A 21,647-nucleotide genomic window follows, 5' to 3' on the forward strand; every position below is an offset into this window, starting at 1 on the left:
TGCTGCTGTTTGTGATGCTGAAGGCAATACACCTACCCAGCGGGCTGTCACAGTCAAGTAATTTTTAGTTTGCCCTGTTCCGCTTGTCACCATATCTGGGGTTAAGTGGACAGTGGGTACAATGGCATTTCAGAGGACACTAAGTTTTCTAAACGTCCTTTGTAAATAGGAATTGCTTTTCTAGTGAAGTGGAATCTAGATGGTTTTTGGTAGTGGGGAAACAGGACCTCAGTTAACTGTCTAAAACCCACTGCATTAATGGTGAATACTGGATGCACATCTAATACCAGCACAGCTGTTATGGCGTCAGTAATCTGCTGTGCAACTGGATGACTGCTGTCATACTTGCTCCCCCTTGCAAAGGATAGTTTAACAGTCAATTGTTTTGTTAAACTACTATAAGTAGTCTACCTGGTCCCCTTCTGGGATGAAGATTCACTCATAGCAGCAGCAACAGGCGTAGCACTCAAAGAACCTTCTGGGGAAGCCCGGATAGGAGAGGAGTCAGTCATCCATGCTTATGAAATTGGATGCAGGACTACCTCTTTGTTAGGCGCCGAGGGTCCGCCCGTCAGTGCGGCCCGGCGCCTAGCAACTAGGGACGCCGCAGGCAGACAGCCGCCGGCTCCCTAGCAACGCTAGACGCCGGGCGCACGGAGCCGCTCAGACCCTAGCAACGGGGACGCCACGGTCAGACCGCGTTCCCCGTTGCTGGGTCTTAATTAATCAGTGCTTGTGTATTCTGGCCTTGCAGCATGCAGCTGCACGGCATCATTATGTGATTACCCTGTCTGGATCATGATTGGAGGGCTCCCAAATTTAAGCACTCTCAGGACTTCTCACAGACGCCGGTGATAGCTTCCTGTTTGCTGTGTCAGTTACAGAGAGTTTCCAGTCCTGCTCTACCCGGTTGTTCCTGTCCTCAGTGATCCAGTACTCGGAATTTGTCATCTATTCCTGGAGTCCGACCGAGCACCTTTAACATCCTGTGGTGTTCGTGAGTCGCGGCGTAGCCGTGTGTTGCGGCTTGACCGCTTACTATTTATTATTTAGTTTATTGTGTTCTGGAGCTTTTGCGGAGGATTCCGCTCCCACAAATCCACTCTGGTATCCAGCGGTGCTGGATAGGAGTAACGGATCAGTGGATCTTTGGTTGTCCTTTTCCCTGGCGGTTTGTCCGCACATACTTTTGGTTTAAGTTAGATAGCTTGTAACCCCTGGCCTGGTTGCTTAGTCAGAGGGCTCCTTGTTATCACCCTGTCTCGGATTTCCCTTTGTCTCCCATTAAGACCTGAGGGGGCATCGGGGTTGGGCAGACATAATCCGCCCTTCGAACGCGGCTGCCATGGGCTCAAGCAACCATAGTCTCGCAGGGGATTTCTGATAACACGGGCGAGACAACGGAGTTAGGGCGCCAGGGGTTACTAGGCTTTCCTGCTCCCGTACCAGCATATCCTTCCAGTACTCAGACCTCTGCCATAAAGATCTCCTCTGGTCTGGAGTACGGGAATCATAACTTTATCACCGGCCCAACTAAAATTTAAAAAAATTAAACAGGAGTTAATTTTTTCCCCTTATTCTGTTGGGAGATTTGTCAGCCTCTTGAATCCCTCCGGTGTTGGGCCAAATCCTGGCCAGCTTTTAGTTAGCCAGATTCAAGAGCTTACTCAGATGGTTCAAGATCTGTCCCTTCGGGTGAGGTCACAGGAAGATCTGTTACGGACTTCCCCGAGGGTCATTCCTGAACCAAAAATGCATCTGCCTGACCGTTTTTCTGGGGATAGAAAACAGTTTTTTAATTTTAAAGAGTCTTGTAAACTGTATTTTCGTTTAAGACCAGTCTCCTCAGGTACGGAATCTCAGCGGGTAGGAATTATTATTTCTTTGCTACAGGGGGATCCTCAGACCTGGGCTTTTGGCTTAAAGACAGACGATCCGGCTTTATTGTCTGTAGACGCCTTTCTGGGGTCTTTAGGGCTATTGTATGACGACCCTGATAGAGAGGCATCCGCCGAGAGTCAGTTGCGTGCTCTCAGACAGGGTAGGAATCCCGCAGAGATTTATTGTACGGAGTTTCGCCGTTGGTCGAACGACTGTGGATGGAATGATCCAGCCCTGCGCAGTCAGTTTCGCCTCGGCTTATCCGAGTCTATAAAAGACAGTCTCCTTCAGTATCCCGCTCCTGAGACTCTCGATAAACTCATGGAGCTCTCTATTAAGATTGATCGTCGTCTCAGAGAGCGGAGGGCTGAAAAAGGAGCATCTGTTGGGTCTTCTCCTTGTGTTTTTTCCATTCCTGTGGACATAGAGGAGCCCATGCAGATAGGCCTCTCCAAACTGTCTCCTGAAGAAAGAACCAGAAGGCAAAATTCTGGTCTTTGTTTATACTGTGGGGGTAAGGGACATTTTGCCCGTAGTTGTCCGAACAAGTCGGGAAACGCCTCGACCATTGTGAGTTGTGAGGGGGTTCACTTTGGTCTGCAGCTTATCTCCTCAAATAATTCACTGTTGGTTCCAGCTAAAGTTTCCTTTGGCAGCCTCTGTTCCTCGATCTCGGCTTTTGTGGACAGTGGAGCTGCAGGGAACTTTATGGATTTAACATGGGCTAAGGCCTTAGGTATTCCTCAGTTAGCCTTGGGTAGGTGTATCACCATGCATGGTTTAGATGGGAGTCCCTTGTCCAATGGGGTTATTTCTCTCTGTACACCTCCTGTTCTACTTTCGGTAGGAGCTCTGCATTCTGAAAAGATTGAGTTTTTCCTTACCCATTGTCCAGCAGTTCCTGTGGTTCTGGGTCACCCTTGGCTGGCCTTTCATAATCCCATCATTGATTGGCAGTCGGGGGAGATCTTACAATGGGGTACCATCTGTAATAAGGAATGTATTACGCTTCCCATCAGAATAGCTGCTGTCATTCCCGCACCCATTCCTGTGGAATACCAGGATTTTGTTGATGTATTTTCCAAGGGCAATGCGGATATTCTGCCTCCCCATAGGCCTTATGATTGTGCTATCGAGTTAATTCCTGGTGCCACTTTGCCTAAGGGAAGGTTATATGCATTGTCCGGACCTGAAACTGTGGCCATGAATGAGTATGTTAAAGAAAGCCTAGGGAAAGGATTTATCAGGCCATCTAAATCCCCTTTAAGTGCAGGCTTCTTCTTCGTGGAGAAGAAGGATGGATCACTCAGACCTTGCATTGACTTTAGAGCCTTGAATAAAATCTCGGTAAAGAATACTTACCCTTTGCCGCTTATTTCTGTCCTCTTTGATCAGCTACGTTCGGCTGTGATTTTTTCTAAGATTGACCTGAGAGGAGCATATAACCTCATCAGAATCAAGTCAGGGGATGAGTGGAAAATGGCATTCAGTACTCAATCAGGCCACTATGAGTATCTGGTTATGCCATTCGGCCTGTCCAACGCTCCGGCAGTTTTCCAGGATCTCATTAACGATGTGCTCCGTGAATTTCTTGGAAGATTCGTTGTAGTCTACTTAGACGATATTTTGATATATTCTGACTCTATTGAACAACATGTTACCCAGGTGCGTCAGGTTCTAAAAAAATTACGTGAAAATCACCTATATGCCAAGCTGGAGAAGTGTGAATTTCATGTCACGGAGGTATCCTTTTTAGGGTACATTATTTCCCCTCGGGGATTCTGTATGGAACCAAAGAAGCTCCAAGCCATCCTTAGTTGGGCGCAACCCACCAATTTAAAAGCAATTCAGCGCTTTTTAGGGTTTGCGAATTACTATAGAAGATTTATTCACTCTTTCTCTGACCTAGTTGCTCCCATTGTGGCACTGACTAAAAAGGGAGCAGATCCTACCAACTGGTCACGTGAAGCGGAGTTATCTTTTCAGGCCTTGAAACAAGCCTTTGTCTCAGCCCCGGTCCTCAGACATCCCAACCCAGAATTGCCTTTCATTGTTGAGGTTGATGCCTCGGAGGTTGGAGTAGGGGCTATCCTATCTCAGAAGGATCCGGATTCCCTGGAATTACATCCTTGTGCCTTCATGTCCAGGAAATTCTCATCTGCTGAATCCAACTACGATGTTGGTAACCGGGAATTACTGGCTATTAAATGGGCTTTTGAGGAGTGGAGGCATTGGCTTGAAGGAGCCACTCATACCATTTCAGTTTTGACTGATCACAAAAATCTTCAATACATTGAATCAGCTAAACGGCTGAATGCCCGGCAAGCTCGTTGGGCTTTATTTTTTACTCGTTTCAAGTTCATTATCACCTTCAGGCCAGGTTCCAAGAATACCAAGGCAGATGCCCTGTCACGCAGTTTTCTTCCAGTTCAAGACAACAGTCCTGTTACTCCCATACTTCCGTCTTCAGTCATTCGGGCAGGTCTCACACAAGATTTATTTACCCAGTTAAAGCAGCTTCAACATCAAGCTCCTGGAAATACTCCTGCTGGTCGTCTTTTTGTCCCCGAGTTTTTGAGAGCAACGGTTTTGATGGAGTTTCATGATAGCAAGGTTGCCGGGCATCCGGGGATCGCTAAAACTTTTGAATTAGTTTCCCGCTCGGTATGGTGGCCTGGTCTTTCCAAAGACATTAAGGAGTTTGTTTTTTCTTGTCAGGTCTGTGCACAGCATAAGGTTCCCCGTTCCTTGCCTATCGGTCAACTTATGCCCTTGAATGTTCCTCTTAGGCCATGGTCTCATATTTCCATGGATTTTGTGGTGGACCTCCCTCTGTCAGCCGGATGCCGAGTCATATGGGTGGTAGTGGACCGTTTTAGCAAAATGGCCCATTTCATTGCTCTTCCCCGATTGCCATCTGCCCAGGGATTGGCAGTCTTGTTCCTCCGCCATGTTTTCAGACTCCATGGGTTACCCACTGATATTATTTCTGATCGGGGTCCACAATTCATTGCACAATTTTGGAAGTCTTTTTGTGCCTCATTAAAGATGAAATTATCTTTAACGTCTGGCTACCATCCCCAATCCAACGGGCAGACTGAGCGAGTTAATCAATCATTAAAACAATATTTGCGTTTGTACTTGGCCAAACTCCAAAATGACTGGTCTGAGTTTCTTCCCTTTGCAGAGTTTGCTTACAACAATGCCTGTCATTCCTCCACCAATGTATCTCCATTTTTTACAGTTTTTGGTTTTCACCCCAGAGCTAATTCCTTTTTTCAACATTCTTCTGTCTCCTCACTGACCTTGACCTCTCATCTCAAACTCATTTGGAGAAAAGTGCACCTGGCTCTCAGAAAAGCGGCATTTCGGGAGAAAAAAATTTCTGACAGGCTCCGGCGGCCGTGCACTTTTAAAGTTGGAGATAGGGTATGGTTGTCGACTCGCAACATTAAACTTCGACAAACCTCAGCCAGATTGGGTCCTAAATTTATTGGACCATTTCATATTATCAAAAAAGTCAATCCAGTGGCTTTCCGGTTACGTTTACCAAAAACTTTACGGATCGGAAATACCTTCCATTGCTCCTTGTTAAAACCATATGTTTCGTCCAGTAGATTTCCTCGCAAGATCTCTCAGGGGAAATCACCAATAGATGTACAGGGTCAGCAGGAGTTCTTAGTGGAGAAGGTTCTCGATTCCAAGTTGTCCCGGGGTCGGCTTTATTTTTTGGTACATTGGAGAGGTTATGGTCCAGAAGAAAGGTCTTGGGTCCTGGATGAGGATCTCCATGCCCCGAGGCTCAAAAGGGCATTTTTTCGAGAATTTCCTCAGAAACCTGGCCTTAGGGGTTCCTTGACCCCTCCTCAAGGGGGGGGTACTGTTAGGCGCCGAGGGTCCGCCCGTCAGTGCGGCCCGGCGCCTAGCAACTAGGGACGCCGCAGGCAGACAGCCGCCGGCTCCCTAGCAACGCTAGACGCCGGGCGCACGGAGCCGCTCAGACCCTAGCAACGGGGACGCCACGGTCAGACCGCGTTCCCCGTTGCTGGGTCTTAATTAATCAGTGCTTGTGTATTCTGGCCGTGCAGCATGCAGCTGCACGGCATCATTATGTGATTACCCTGTCTGGATCATGATTGGAGAGCTCCCAAATTTAAGCACTCTCAGGACTTCTCACAGACGCCGGTGATAGCTTCCTGTTTGCCGTGTCAGTTACAGAGAGTTTCCAGTCCTGCTCTACCCGGTTGTTCCTGTCCTCAGTGATCCAGTACTCGGAATTTGTCATCTATTCCTGGAGTCCGACCGAGCACCTTTAACATCCTGTGGTGTTCGTGAGTCGCGGCGTAGCCGTGTGTTGCGGCTTGACCGCTTACTATTTATTATTTAGTTTATTGTGTTCTGGAGCTTTTGCGGAGGATTCCGCTCCCACAAATCCACTCTGGTATCCAGCGGTGCTGGATAGGAGTAACGGATCAGTGGATCTTTGGTTGTCCTTTTCCCTGGCGGTTTGTCCGCACATACTTTTGGTTTAAGTTAGATAGCTTGTAACCCCTGGCCTGGTTGCTTAGTCAGAGGGCCCCTTGTTATCACCCTGTCTCGGATTTCCCTTTGTCTCCCATTAATACCTGAGGGGGCATCGGGGTTGGGCAGACATAATCCGCCCTTCGAACGCGGCTGCCATGGGCTCAAGCAACCATAGTCTCGCAGGGGATTTCTGATAACACGGGCGAGACAACGGAGTTAGGGCGCCAGGGGTTACTAGGCTTTCCTGCTCCCGTACCAGCATATCCTTCCAGTACTCAGACCTCTGCCATAAAGATCTCCTCTGGTCTGGAGTACGGGAATCATAACACTCTTATCATGATTGAGGATATTGACGATGAAGTGTTGGTGGTGGAGATTGCAGACGCTTGCACCTATCAGAGAGAAGGGAGCTAGGTGACGCTGGACTGGTTGTTGTTACATTTTTAGCCATTTTTTGATGAATGCATTGCAAGTGATGTAACAGGGGGGTACCTAGATAGGTAATATTCCTACCTCTACTTACTATGGCTTTACAAAGGGTACAGATGGCTTGACACTTGTTGTCTGGATTTAGGTAGAAATAATTCCACACAGAAGAGGTGGATTTTATTGTCTTTGCCCAAGCGTGGCAATGGGCCTCTTTGAGCATAGTATTGGAAAGGTCAGGCTCACACATGGCAGCCGTGGATACACTTATACCCCTTTTCCACTAGCTCTTAGAAACACGGGTAAATGCGCAGGGGCGCGCATTTACCCGTGTTTTGCCCTAGTGGAAAAGGGTTCCTCGGCAAATTCCCGGATCAAAACCACAGCCTCGTGATATTTTGTAATGTGAAGGAGCTGGAATACCCAAAGTATCTGCATCCATAAAGTATATTGTGTCCTACCCCCAGACAAAGTCCTTGAACATGCGATTGACGTCAGTGAGACATTATTTAGGGATTTGTATAGAGAGTACTTGGAGGAGAATTCTAGCAACACATTCATCTGATGACACTAGACCTCCCTAGCCATGAGAAAGGTTCACATGCGCTGGGACAGGGTTTACGAAGTAGAGGTTGGAAGTTGCCAGTAAAGAGGAGGGACAAAACTTTATTTAGTGTGATGCCTAGATTTTTAAGGATATTTGTATGCTTGGAGAATGCAAAATCGAATTTCAAACCATCTAGTAAAAGAGGAGCTGTCATTGGGTAAACTGAATTTAGAATAGTACTGTAAATCTTAAAGTTAGAGGGTATTTTAAATTTATAAAAATTTCGTGACTGGATTAGGAATTGACACTGTTGGATTGGAAAGGATGGCCAGGGGGTCATCTTGTACAGCACCAATTTATATTCATAGTTACCTAAATGAAGACTAGAAAAATTGGAGTTTAGCTTGATAGCCTGGGCCAAGGTCTCCATACAAAGCACAAAGATGAGAGGGGGGGGGGGGGGGGAGAGGTGGCAGCCCTGTTGGGTACCATTTGTGATTCAAATTGAGACAGAGAGCATTCCCTTAAGGATGATGCACATTGAAGGGGCTGCATAAAGAACCAGAATCCTATGGAAGGAGTTAAGACCATGGCTAGGATGTGCCAACAGACTCTGCATGAAAAGACAATCTATCTGCCTTTTTAGCATCACTTGAGAGAAAGATTGTTGGGATATGCTTCACATAAACCAGATGCATGAGATCAAGTCTAGAGCCACCTGGCCTAGGACAAACCCCACATGGTCAGAGTGAATAACGGTGGGTAGCAAAGTCCTAAGCTTATTAGCAATACCTTTAGGAAACAGCTTGATGTCATTGTTAAGGAGTGAAATTGATCTGTAGCTTGGACACTGAGCTAATTCCTTTCTCTATTTATGAATAACAGTGATATGAGCTTTGGGTAATTAGCAAGAGAATTCCTATTTATAGTATATCTATAGGATGGTATTTTAGGGAGAAGTACATCTTGGAAGGTCTTGTGAAGCAGCATGGATGGTGTAATGGTTAGCATTACTGCCTCACAGCACCGAGGCCATGATTCAATTCCCGCTATGGCCCTAACTGTGTGAAGTTTACATATTCTCCCAATGCCTGCAAGGGTTTCCACCGGGTTCTCCAGGTTTCTCTCCCAATCCAAAAATATACTTTTAGGTTAATTGGCTATAAACAGAAATTTACCCTAGTGTTTACCCTATGTTTAGGGCAGACTAGATGGGTCAAATGGTTCTTATCTGCCATCAAATTCTATGATATACCTACTACTTACTGTACCAGCCATTATCATCTTGGCTGAGAGCAGGTGGCATGGAAGTAAGGAGTGGCTCACCAGTCAAGAAGGGAAACAGGCAGAATTCAAGCAAAATGGGAGCAGATCAGATGTTTCCCACAGAGAGATTTCCATTGTGTGAGACTTGAAGGCAAAAAGTAAAGCTTACTTTACTTAATTCCAAGATACGGTATGTAGTTCTGAAGTTAAAGGTTGTAATGCTCTGTGGTTTTGTGAAGTTCTCCATGATAGGTCTTCAAAGATCTAAATTCTCTAGCTATCGATGTCAACATCATCTAAACTACAAACCTTTCTAATAATGTATTCTTTCTACTTATAGTGGTGTATGTGGCAGATGCGATCTCTGGGGGTGAATGAAAATGTTTTTTTGGGCACCCATCAGAACAATTCAATTGTTGCTCTGATTAGGTGCAGGTTACTTTTTAAGCACCCAAAAGCACTCTGTTTAGCCGTGCAAAGTGGCTAAATCCAACTAAAATAGTTCCTGCAACACGTAAAGTTCCGGTTGGGTGCTGAAACGGGACACTTTCTGTACATTTCTGCTCGCCATCTCAGGAAGCTGCAAGCAGAAATGTTGGTGTCAGCGGTGATCATGACGAATCATATCTTAGTGAATTCTGGTATATTTTTTGGGAGTGCCTCTCGTCTTTAAAATCATAAAGTGTAAAGAGGTGTGTGTGTGTATACTGTATGATGTTCAGGATTGTTGCTGGCTATGCTCAAACTACTATGTTTGCAAAACATGCTATTACCACAGTTATTCTAGCAAATGGGCATGGATTTGGATACAAAACAGTTCAGTTGCAGGGGTGGGAGTAGTTAAGTCCAGGTAGGGTCCGCCTAGGTAATCAAATTGTTGCAGTGTGGGATACTCAGGCATCAGGAATGTTGCAGCATGTGGCAGAACACCCACGTTATGTACAATACATAAAGACTCACAGTACAGCAGAGTGGCTTACCAATATGTCCAGAACCAGCTTTTGCACAGGAGCACACCGGAAACAGCATCTGGCAGCTGTGTTGTCAGTTTGTTTCTTAAGAAAATCGCTGAAGGTAGCCAGAGCAAAGTCTGTAAGGTCACAACTGTGCACTGTAGTGTGAAGAGCAGTGCCTGGGGTAAGATGGTAGGCTTCCTTGTTCCTCAGGGGCAGCTCCACTCTAACAGATGGGTAAGGGACTTTCAAGAGTTCAAGGGTCCGCAGGTAGATGGGGGACCACCCAGGAGGTGCAGGGCGTGGCTCAATTCCAGAACACGGATGGGACCATTTTGAACACATGGCTCTCAGACCTAGTCAGGCCACAGCATAGTATTGGAGGTGTCTGCGGATGCAGTGGACAGCACCCCACCACCATGGTGGCCATGCAGGAGTGGGAACTGGAGAATGAGTGTTCATCTTTGTAGTGGGTCCTGGCTGTGGCTAGGCGACTTGGACGCAGTATCACGCTATGGATTGTGGTCCCGGCTGTTGGTAGTCACCCGGGACTCGAGGCGGTCATGGCAGTTCCTGGTTCTGTCTGTTGCTTAGCAGTCGGAACGCTGCTTTGTCTATGGCAGCTTCTCAGCTGCATTAGATTCTTCATTAGGAGGCTGAGTTTTCGTCGGGCTGCTGATTGGCTGTGTTCCCTGTTAAAAGGCATTTACCTTACAGTCTTGCTGGTGATAGTTCCCTGTTGGAAGCCTTGTCTATCAGTCTCTTTTATTAGTAACAGGTCTTGTAAGTCATACTGTGTTTCCTGAAATGACTTCTCAGCTAAGTGCATTAACTACTAACCATTGCCTCTGTTGTTCATAGTACAAGCTATGAGATCTATGCATTTATCACTGCTGTGAATTCCACCTGTGCTTAATTTAACTTAGTGTTAAGAGATGTGATCACCTGGATGTTGGTTGGTGGGATGGTATTTTTGGCCAAAAAGTATGCCAAGCACCTCAATTTTGCTCTGTGTTAGATTGCAGAGATTATTATAATATATAATTGTGTTTAGCAGTGCTGGGTACTATAAAGTGTGCATCGGCATTACCTTTTCTCTTTCTTTGTGGAACTACAAGTTGCAACATGATAGTACCAGGGGCATTTCCAGAGAGGAGGAGGCCCATGTGCAGGCTCCAGCTGTGCCCCCTCCTCTCTAGCCGGCAGTGCTGTGTAGACTCTGGGCACTAGGGTCCCTAGGGGACCCTACCGCTGTCCCCGAGTCTACAGCACATGCGCAGATCTCTGGGAAAATGGTGCAGCAGCCATTTTCCCAGTGATTTACCTACTGCACATGCGCAAAACACCGGGAAATTGGCGACACGCCGTGGGACACCGGAGGGTATGTTTTTCTATTAATGTGTGCAGGGTGTGCGGCGTGGGCCCCCCTGGACCCCCGGGGGCCCGAGTGCACCGCACACACTGCACCCATTATAAATAAGCCAGTGGAAAGTACCTATAATTATATTTATAAATAGGGTGTGCAGTCCAAGGCCCCCCTCCCCCATAACTTAAGACAGAATATTTGAAAAGGGAAGGATAGTGATACTAAGGCTGCAGCCACTTGGCCGCAAGGAGACTGCACATGGCAGTCCCACTACCGCCAGATCCAACCGCAGCATTTCAATATATGTGTTCACACAGTGCGGCTGTGCCATGTGTCACTGGCCGGATCCTGTTCTGCGGGATCCCGCAGAACAGGATCCGGGTGAACACAAATCCCTCCTCCTGTTCAGCGGGACCCGCTTGGCCACTATGTGTGGCCCAAGCCTAACTGAACTTTACAAATATTAATAATAATATTAACAATGTAGAATACATATATCTTACTATTTACCCTCAGATTGTGTTGCTTGTTTATTTGCTGAAGTTCAGCATTGTTATTGTTATAGCACAGTATCTTATTTGATGTTGCACTACAGGTGCATACCTCCCAACATGACCCTCTCCAGGAGGGACATAATGCTCTGCTTCTGGACTTTTCTCTTAATGTATGATTGCCGGCACCTGTGTTGAACAGGTTAATAAATAAGAAAGGTGTTTCAGCACAGGTGATGACAATCAAAAATTAAGAGGGAAGTCCAGAAGCAGATCATTCTGTCCCTCCTGGAGAGGGTCATGTTGGGAGGTATGCAGGTGCAAGTTGCTCAAGATTTTACGCAGGCACCTACTTTCTGTAGCAGATGGGATGTATAGTCTAATGGCAGTGGATAATATACTTTGACATTGCCTTTATCTTGTTTGTCCTTTTCTGCAGATTCTAAGTCTTCTGGATAATGCTCCAGTGAATGTAGCATATCTGTTTAGTAAAGATGAAAGTGAAATGGAAACCCCACAGTAAGTGTGATTTGCCTAAAAATGCATGTTTTAAGGCTAAAAGTACAAGACCTAGGCACACTACAAAAAAAAACATAAATATTGAAATATTTTTATTAGGTATGGCGACACATACCATGGGGGTCATTCCGAGTTGATCGCTCACTAGCTGTTTTTAGCAGCCGTGCAAACGCTATGCCGCCTCCCACTGGGAGTATATTTTAGCTTAGCAGAAGTGCGAACGAAAGGATCGCAGAGCGGCTAAAAAAAAATATTGTGCAGTTTCTGAGTAGCTTCAGACCTACTCAGCGCTTGCGATCACTTCAGACCATTCAGTTCCGGATTTGACGTCACAAACACGCCCTGCATTCGCCCAGCCACGCCTGCATTTTTCCTGGCATGCCTGCATTTTTTCGAACACTCCCTGAAAACGGTCAATTGACACCCAGAAACGCCCCCTTCATGTCAATCACTCTGTGGTCAGCAGTGCGATTGAAATGCTTCACTAGACCTTGTGTAAAAATACATTGGCCGCTGTGAAAGTACGTCGCGCGTGCGCACTGCGCCACATATGCATGCGCAGAAGTGCCGGATTTTCCCATAATCGCAGCGCAGCGAACATTTTTAGCTAGCGATCAACTCGGAATGACCCCCCCCATATTCAAAACTAAGCACCTGTGTTGTAGTATAGTTTGTAGTTTGTATAACTACAGATGTGTCCTCATATAGCTAGTCTCATTATGCCATGCAGCAGGAGATGCATGGTGGGAGTAAGCTGACAGGTCCCTTGCAACTCCGCTATTGTTGGGCGTCTCTTTTCGCCAAAAATGCGTGTTAGTCAAAATGTAACTAGGATGCACAGTGAGACGCTGCTGCGTGTACAGAATTTTACAACTCTAATGTTTAACTAAATATAGGGCCTTTTCCAGATGCAAATTTAATGCATATTTCAATTACTTATTTATTTTTTTGTTTTATTTTACCTTTTGAATGTTTTTTCTTTTCCAGGAATATTTCTGGATATTTTGCAAAATTCTTTGCCCGATTTACCTATGAGCCAAATGTCACAATAATTAATTTTCTGAATGATAACCTGACACAATATCTTCGGCACGCCTCTGGAGTTAGCAAATATTTAGTGAACCTTACCATTTCTGAGGTCGTAGATGGTGAAAATAGTAAGTGTTCTGCATGATAGAAGTACAGTACAAATGTAGTAATTCTCATCTTACCCGCGATGCGTATGCACATGCGCACGCATTGCAGGTGCGACTCTGATCGCCGTGCTGCAGCTGTTTGCACCCGCGATAAACAATAAAAGTGACAAAGAACAACATGCAAAGGAGCGCTAACTACCATTAATTAATTAAATGTTTAATAATACAAATTTAAAAGCTTAAAACATCATATTATAGATTAAAAAAAAACATTGGATACATAGTATCTCTATGCTATATCTTTAAATACAGTTTTTCTAATCCTCAACGGTGTCTATTAAGTAGCGTGTCCTCTCTTTCCAGCTGGTCAATGTAATTGCAGTCACAGCAAACAAATTATATACTGCTCACTATTAGAGCTGGCTTGTGCTCTTCTGCACCTCTCACACTTTTTTATACAGTAGTCTCACCAACTATTTTAAATAATTGCAGATTATTTGTTGGGAGCAGTTTACTGTTTTCTAAAACATTCCATAACTTTATCTAAAGTAACATAATTGTATACACATGTGATTAGAACCAGCTGCGCATGATTTTTCTAAATTGATATATCTTTAGAGATGCTAATTAGAACAATGTAAAGTGAATGGATCGCAGGTGCGAATATACACCCACTAACGAACGTGCGCACCACAGCAAACATCTTATTAATGCAATTAGCTGCAGCCAAGCTGAGCTTGGTTAAATCTGTATGTTTGAAAGTGGAGGCAATCGATATCCCGGCTGTTGGGATCCTGGCGCTCTGCATACCAGCTCTTTTGCGCTCGCCTCGCTGCCAGCATCCCGGTGTCGGTATGCTGGGCATCGGGTTCCCGAGCGCTGGTATATTGTAGTACACCCGTTTTAAAGTGTTATATTCCAAAGTATAGCCTATAGCTAACCAGGGCCAGATTAACAATGAGGCAGATGGAGCAACAGCTCCAGGCCTCCATATAAATCATAATATTAAAATTGCATTTCTATTTTTCTACTAAAATTATGAAATTTTTTATATTTTTACATATTTAGGGAGATATTGGAGCTGATAATGTAGGGCTGTACATGCCCACATGGCATGCCTCTGTTCAGCACGCCATGCCCGAGAAATGCTGCATGCCGCCAACCCCCCCCCCCCCTCCGCACGTCGGCCACTGTCAATCCCCTTGCAGCCGCATCCTGGATGTGGCTGCAAGAAGAAGGGTCGCGCATTGCGCCCAGTGCATGTGGGCAGACCAGATGGACGCGGCCACCAGGAACTCATAACCGTCCCCACCTTCCTGCCTACCTTCTTTCTTAATTACAGTGCATTTAAGATTCTGTATGCGGTATCATTTCATGTTCTTCCCGATGAGTTCCACAACCCATCCACTTTCATTTGCTCTCCTGACTCGCTTTCATATTTTAGTGTCACTTACTAAATGCTGCTGCTTATCTTCAAGGCTTCCACTTGTCTATCTCTCTACACATATCAGCTTTAACCATGTCGTCAGAGTCCACACATATTGGATCTGCTTTAATTCTGCCCCCCCCCCCATGTTTGTATTTCCACTTCTATTACTGTCTTTCATCTCACACCCTTCTCCCTCACTCTCACCTTAACTATAGAATGCTCTCTCACTTGGAATATGCAAGGCACCTTCTCTTCACTCTTAAGTGCAATATATGCAAACACTTCATAACTTATTACTATTATATCTAGGAGGTTTTTCTACAATAAGAGAGCTCAGCGGCACATTTGTAGATTGACAAACTGTTATCTGTTTCAGAAATTACTTATTCTGCAAAGCACACCAGTGTTTCCAAGAATCATTTAGTAATTAAATCTGTAGGTGCTCTTGCTTTGTGAAACCAGCACATCTTAATTGGACCAATGTTGAGTAATTGTCATCTTCTTTCTTCAGTGACTTTAGATGAGCTGAAGAATCTTACTACTTGTTATTTGGATAGTTATACGTTGAATACTGAAACATTTCAATGTGTTTCAAAATGCGAAGACAAATCATATTGTATGAATAATGCCAACTGTACTCTCATGGACAATGGACAAATAAACTGCACGTAAGTAGTCATCCTATCATGTCACTGCACTGCGTGGTGTGTGCTGACGTGCATCTGCTTCTGATACTTCAGAACTTTTACTTAAGCAAAATGAAGGCACAACACGCCATATTTAGACATAATATGTACAGAAACCTGATGATTTGTGCTGGATCTGTACCGTGTACATGCAGAGATCTATCTGCAATGATGATCTCGGTGCCCCCTAAGCTGCTGTGTGATTGATTTTGCTGCGGCCATTTGGGGGCAAGGAAGGGGCTGCAACAGCCAGGGTTCCAGAAAACGGGTGCATGACGCACCTCCACTGGCCCAAGGTACTAAGGGTTGCTCAGAAAACCGATATTCACGCAGAGTGGTCTGATGCTGCATCTTCAAACACAGTTGAGGATCATAGAAGCCGGTAGGCAGTGTTTATTTACGCAAAGGCGCCTTCTGCAGTATTAGCATATTTTAGAACAACCGTAGCTTATCAAGATGCAGCAGCTGTGCTACTGCGTCCATTTCTCAATAAAGCCCAATAAGCCCTGCCCCTGATCCATGCCAGTAGGCTTCCATCCATATGCATAGATATATGAGAAAATAGCAAAAGAAAAAACACATAGAGTACAATACAATAACAATAATTAACACCTAATGGATCCTGTGATGAAGGTAGCAGGATGGCAGCAAACAGTCAGTGATTGGGAAAATGAAGACATGATGCTATTGTTTAGGAGGAAGGAAGAGGCCAGGGATCTCCATAGTAGAATGGAGATTTCCTGGCCTCTGGAACAGGCAGCTTCCATGGCAAAATGGTTCCCGCTAGCCGTCCGAAGGTGGGAGTGAGATCCGATGTTGCGACCACTGCAGCAGGAGGCATCTACTTATAATAGACTTCTCCTACTGCATCACCATACAATGCTTTCACTGCTGCTTCCTAGGAAGCACAATGATAGCAAATCCAACCACATCTGAATAACACACAATAAGTGTTAAAAGGGGGTCATTCCGACCCGTTCGCATGCAACGGTTCTTCGCTGTGGTGCGAACGGGTCGGAACTGCGCATGCGCGTTGCTGGGTAAAGGTATGCACAGCGAAAAAAGAAGACACAGCGCCGAACGCAAGAAGATTGACAAGCAGAGAGGCGTTCCGGGGTGGATACTCACTGTTGGATGCCGTTTTTGAGGAGTGGTCATCCGAACGCAGGCGTGTCCAAGCAAACAGAGGATGGATGTCTGATGTCAAAGCCAGGAGGAACGACGCTGGATCCGTCGACAGGGTAAGTATAACCAGCCTTACTCTTCAGCAGCACAAAACTTTTTTAGCTTAGCAGGGCTGCACAAGCGTTCGCAGCCCTGCTAAGCTGAAATACACTCCCCCGTAGGTGTGGATTAGTTGATCACACCAGCAGCAAAAAGTTGCTGGCTGTGATCAACTCGGAATGACCACCAAAGTATAGTAATAGTGAACAACTCCACACCCTTCACAGATAAAGAGAAAGTAGGAATCCTTGATTCAGTCCAAACTCAAGAACTCTTAATTACATACTATATGCTTACTAGAATCAAACATGGTAAATGCCTTCAATAAGATCTTTCTTGGTCATCCCACTTTAAGACTTCTTCTATTCTAAAATGCCAACTGATTCATAGATTCATAAATTCATAACAGTGGGCCTAATTCAACAAGGATTGCTAGATTGCAAAATGCAAATTGGCTGATTATCTGCAGAGTGCACATGCCAGTGACAAACGCAGGATTTCTAGAGGGGGGCTTCCAAATGCAGTCCACAATTTTCCACTCTGTGGAACATTGGATCAAGTGCGGAAGTCTGGGGGAGCGGTAGAAGAACCTAGTAACGACCCTGGACATTAATGTAAATATTGTCTTTTTATATACTGATACGGTATGGAATGCAGTATTAATTTTTAGCACTACAAATGGTCTATGGGCTATATTAAACATATTTAAATAACATAAATAAGTGGTCAGGAGAAGATTAAACATACCATAATAAAAAAAATACAAAAACATAATAGAACCAGTTCTAAGCACACATTTCCCCATCTCATGGTAAGGCTTCTGTCTCTTCTTCCTGGCAGCTACTCTCTGGTCCAGAGCACTGATTGAGGACTCAAAATCACACACACAGCAAACTTGATAGAAAAATCTGATACCACTGGGCATGTGCAGCAGCTCTGCTATATCTCTTAAACTGCATGATGTGGCAGCAGCTCTAGTAATCTAGTTATATACCATTGCTATTGTCATAATTTGAGCCACTTGCCAAGAGGAGGAGGGTTTCTGGGCAACCAGAACCCCCCCCCCCTGCATTTGTCTATGCATGCACTGCAAACGCATTGCGTGTGCGTGAAGACCAAAGTGCGATCACTCTGCGATCGCAGGCCCAGTGAAATGCGGCCGCAAAGTGATTGACAGGAAGTGACCGTTTGTGGGAGCTTACTCAGCCTGCCGTCGCTGATGAACATCGCGACCGATGGTCGAGATGTTCATCTTAGATGCGATTGCATTGCAAATACAGTGAGGAGGTGGTATGTACCTCCTCCTGCTTATTTGCATTGCTAAGGACTGCAAATGCAAAGCTGCTGCAAGCAGCTTTGCATTAGCAATCCTTAATGAATCAGGCTCTTTATTCACTAATGGATGACTTAAAAAAATGTGTACTTCTCTTGGGACCCAATCGCATAAATTGTGCCTCTTCGCTGATGATGTCCTATTATTTGTAACCGACCCCATAGAGTCCCTTCCCCACTTACACTTTTTATTGAATGATTATAGTAGAGCCTCTTACTACAAGCTTAATACATCAAAAACGGATGCCCTGCCAATTAATCTCTCTGATTCTCTTGCTACCCTTCAATCAAAATATCATTATAACTGGCAAACTTCGTCCCTCAATTACTTAGGTGTTTCCATGTCCCTTAGTATAGAGACAGTATTGGAGGAAAACCTTAAACCCCTTCTTGCCTCCTTCACACTTTTAACCAGATCTTGGGCATTATATGACATATCTTGGCTTGGATGTCTAGCTGCGTTCAAGATGTCCCTCCTTCCCAAACTGATGTACCTCTTCCGTACAATACCCTACTCCTTTCCTAACCGGTACCTTGACAAATTTTCGGCCATTATGGTAAAATATATATGGGCATCACGGGCCCCTAAGATGGCTTGCTCACGGATGGTTTTACCCAAGAATTTAGGAGGACTGGCGATGCCAGATCTTACACTTTACCATGAGGCATGTGTATTAGCACATGTAAGGCTGTTTGGGGTTGCTGGATCAGAACTGGGATGGGCAGGGCCGGCGCCACCACGAGGCAGCTTTAGGCAGCTGCCTATAGGCGCCGGCCACTTGAGGGCGGCAGCTCACGCTGCCGATGAACGCTTCCCTTACTGAAGAGGAGTATGACAAGTGTTGCTGGCTGCAGAGAGGAGCGGAAGACAGTTGCTATAGCAACTGTAATAATAGCCGGCAGCACGCTGCTTACTCTATGTGCATAGAGTATTAGCACCGCTGCCGATGGGTTACACTCACACTGTCAGGGCGGCCGCGGCATCCCTGCAGCACTAACAGTGTGAGTGTAACTCATCGGCAGCAGCTCTAATACTCTATGTACATAGAGTAAGCAGCGTGCTGCCGGCTATTATTACAGTTGCTATAGCAACTGTCTTCCGCTCCTCTTTGCAGCCAGCAACACTTGTCATACTGTCGCACCCCACGAACTCGCTCCACATATTACACCCGCCCGCTGCTGTGTGTGCGCTGCAGCCGGTGCTCTGCTTCCCGCCTCCACATGCTATTTCCTGGATTAGATGGCTGCAGTCTCTTCCTCCTTCATGGTTCCCCTGCCCGATCCCACATGGCCTCTCCCTGCAACAGAGCACTGCAGCCTCCACCCCTCCTCCGGTGCTCCGGTACCAACTCCCACATCCTGCAATGGCGGTCAGACCCAGGAGACTACCAGACACAGCGGACTTGCGCTGTGCTGTCCTGTCCAGGTAAAGGTGTGTGTGTGGTGGGCTTTGTTTCAGTGTGTGTTTGTGTATTTCGAGGGGGGAGTGTTGGGGGGTGTTTGTTATCTATTTTAGTGGTGGAGGAACCCACAACCTTGTTGTCCCTGGGCCCCCATCAGTCTTAAGGCCCCTACACACTGGCCGATATATCGTCGTTCTCTTGAATGGCAGATATATCGCGGGACCGTTGGCCAGTGTGTACGGGCAATATGTCTGTGAACTCCGTCGTTCACAGGCGTATTGCGTCGGCCCCGCAGCACAGCCGACGGCCAATATATCTACTGATATATTGGTGCATCGCTGTGTGTGTGTACGGGCGACCAGCCGCCCGCCCGTACACATGCTGCGGCAGCCGGCGGTGATTGACAGCTGAACTGGGCGGGCTTGTACACACGCCTGCCCAGTTCATAACGTCTGTCCCCGACAGATCGGGCAGTGTGTATGCTCAACACACTGCCTGATCCGTCCATAGATATATCTGCCGATCAATTGATTGGCAGATATATCTACCAGTGTATACCCACCATTAATCCTGGAGGGGGGAAATACTTAAGGGGTGGGGAGGATCATTAAATCTATACAGTAAAAGGTGGGGGTGAGGGTAGATCTTACAATATAAAAGAGGTAGAGGTGAAGGGTTGCTGGAAGGGGGAAAGGAAAGACATACATATATATGTAGAACACCTGCAGCAATCTGTCTTGAGGTTCCCACTAAGGAGGGTATTCAATTAGTCCACTAAGGAGGGTATTCAATTAGTGCAGTTTTTTCGTCTAAAAATTGCACTTATCGCCCTTTTGTAGGTTGAATTCACAATCAACCTATTCAAAGCCCATTCCAATTTTTCGACCTGTCGAAAAATCCGCCCGGGAGAACATTTGTTGAATTTGCGGGTTTCAACAGTTTTTTGGTCCGTTTTTGACCATGCCGATTCAACAAATTAATTTTTTTTAAAAGGCATGTCAAAAATGGAGCAAAACCTGTAAAACGCCCGCTATTGAATACCCAACGGACGAATTAGTGCTGATTTTCCGACTGTCGGAAAACTTAGCACTAATTTAATATCCCCCTAAGAGTCAGCTGGACAGGATGTACGAACAGGAAAATGCAATAAAAACAAGTTTTTTGGGGTTTTACCGCATTTACTGTATGTACTAAGACTCTGTGTGTGGATTGGGGTGGGATGGGGGGGGGGGGGCAGCAGGCTGACATTTTGCCTAGGGTGTCAAGAAACCTTGCACTGCCCTGGGAATGGGCTTGTCTGGAGAGGAAAGCATGTACAGCATACCCGTTGGGGGATATATTACATACCCATAAGAGTCTTCGACCATCTTCTTTACCAACACTTCCCTCTACTCGTGCATCACTGCGAACATGGGACAAATTAGTAGCGAAACTGACTGCTACACCACCCACCTTTACATCCATTTCTCTTTGTGCCCTGATTAAACTAATTCCGAATTTGAATATATCTCAATGGCATATTTATGGCCTCTCCACATTGGGTGATCTATTAGATGGTTCAGTAATGTTACCTTTCCCCACTCTGCAATCTAAGTTTTCCTTACCTGACTCCTCACGACTGAGCAGAGGCAAAACTCTGGGAGGCAACGGAGTCATCTGCCGCCGGGCTCCTGCTCTGAAGGGGGCTCTTCTCCCCCCATTCTGTCACACCATTGAAGTAAGTTAATTGATGGCTGCCGCTATCTTTTCACTATATGAAGTTACTTCTCTGACAATTATACATAACTTCATATAGTTACAATCCTCATACTTCATGTACTGGAGCAAATAGCTCCATCAGTAAAGTGTCTGCTGTCAGTGGGTTCTAATCCTGGGTATGACTGCTAAGAAATGTGTGATTTAAAATAAAAGACAATGAACTGTATATATACAGCATCTAAAAAAAAATTTCAGAACACTCCATACACACACACACACACACACACACATATATACTAGAGATGAGCGCCTGAAATTTTTCGGGTTTTGTGTTTTGGTTTTGGGTTCGGTTCCGCGGCCGTGTTTTGGGTTCGAACGCGTTTTGGCAAAACCTCACCGAATTATTTTTGTCGGATTCGGGTGTGTTTTGGATTCGGGTGTTTTTTTCCAAAAACACTAAAAAACAGCTTAAATCATAGAATTTGGGGGTCATTTTGATCCCAAAGTATTATTAACCTCAAAAACCATAATTTACACTCATTTTCAGTCTATTCTGAATACCTCACACCTCACAATATTATTTTTAGTCCTAAAATTTGCACCGAGGTCGCTGTGTGAGTAAGATAAGCGACCCTAGTGGCCGACACAAACACCGGGCCCATCTAGGAGTGGCACTGCAGTGTCACGCAGGATGTCCCTTCCAAAAAACCCTCCCCAAACAGCACATGACGCAAAGAAAAAAAGAGGCGCAATGAGGTAGCTGTGT

The 21,647-nt window shown here is 45.6% G+C and overlaps 1 protein-coding gene across 1 annotated transcript in view; it reads left to right on the forward strand.

The window, feature by feature from the left end:
- LOC134909538 (mucin-4-like) overlaps positions 1-21,647 on the forward strand; it is a 278,478-nt gene that overhangs the window by 241,773 nt on the left and 15,058 nt on the right. Inside the window, exons 23-25 of the mRNA XM_063916527.1 lie at positions 11,894-11,973; positions 12,961-13,130; positions 15,050-15,206. Coding sequence (XP_063772597.1) covers positions 11,894-11,973; positions 12,961-13,130; positions 15,050-15,206 — 407 coding nt within the window. The remainder of the gene's footprint in view (positions 1-11,893; positions 11,974-12,960; positions 13,131-15,049; positions 15,207-21,647) is intronic.

This window comes from Pseudophryne corroboree, chromosome 4 (assembly GCF_028390025.1).
Source record: "Pseudophryne corroboree isolate aPseCor3 chromosome 4, aPseCor3.hap2, whole genome shotgun sequence".
In the NCBI taxonomy this organism is placed as follows: domain Eukaryota; kingdom Metazoa; phylum Chordata; class Amphibia; order Anura; family Myobatrachidae; genus Pseudophryne; species Pseudophryne corroboree.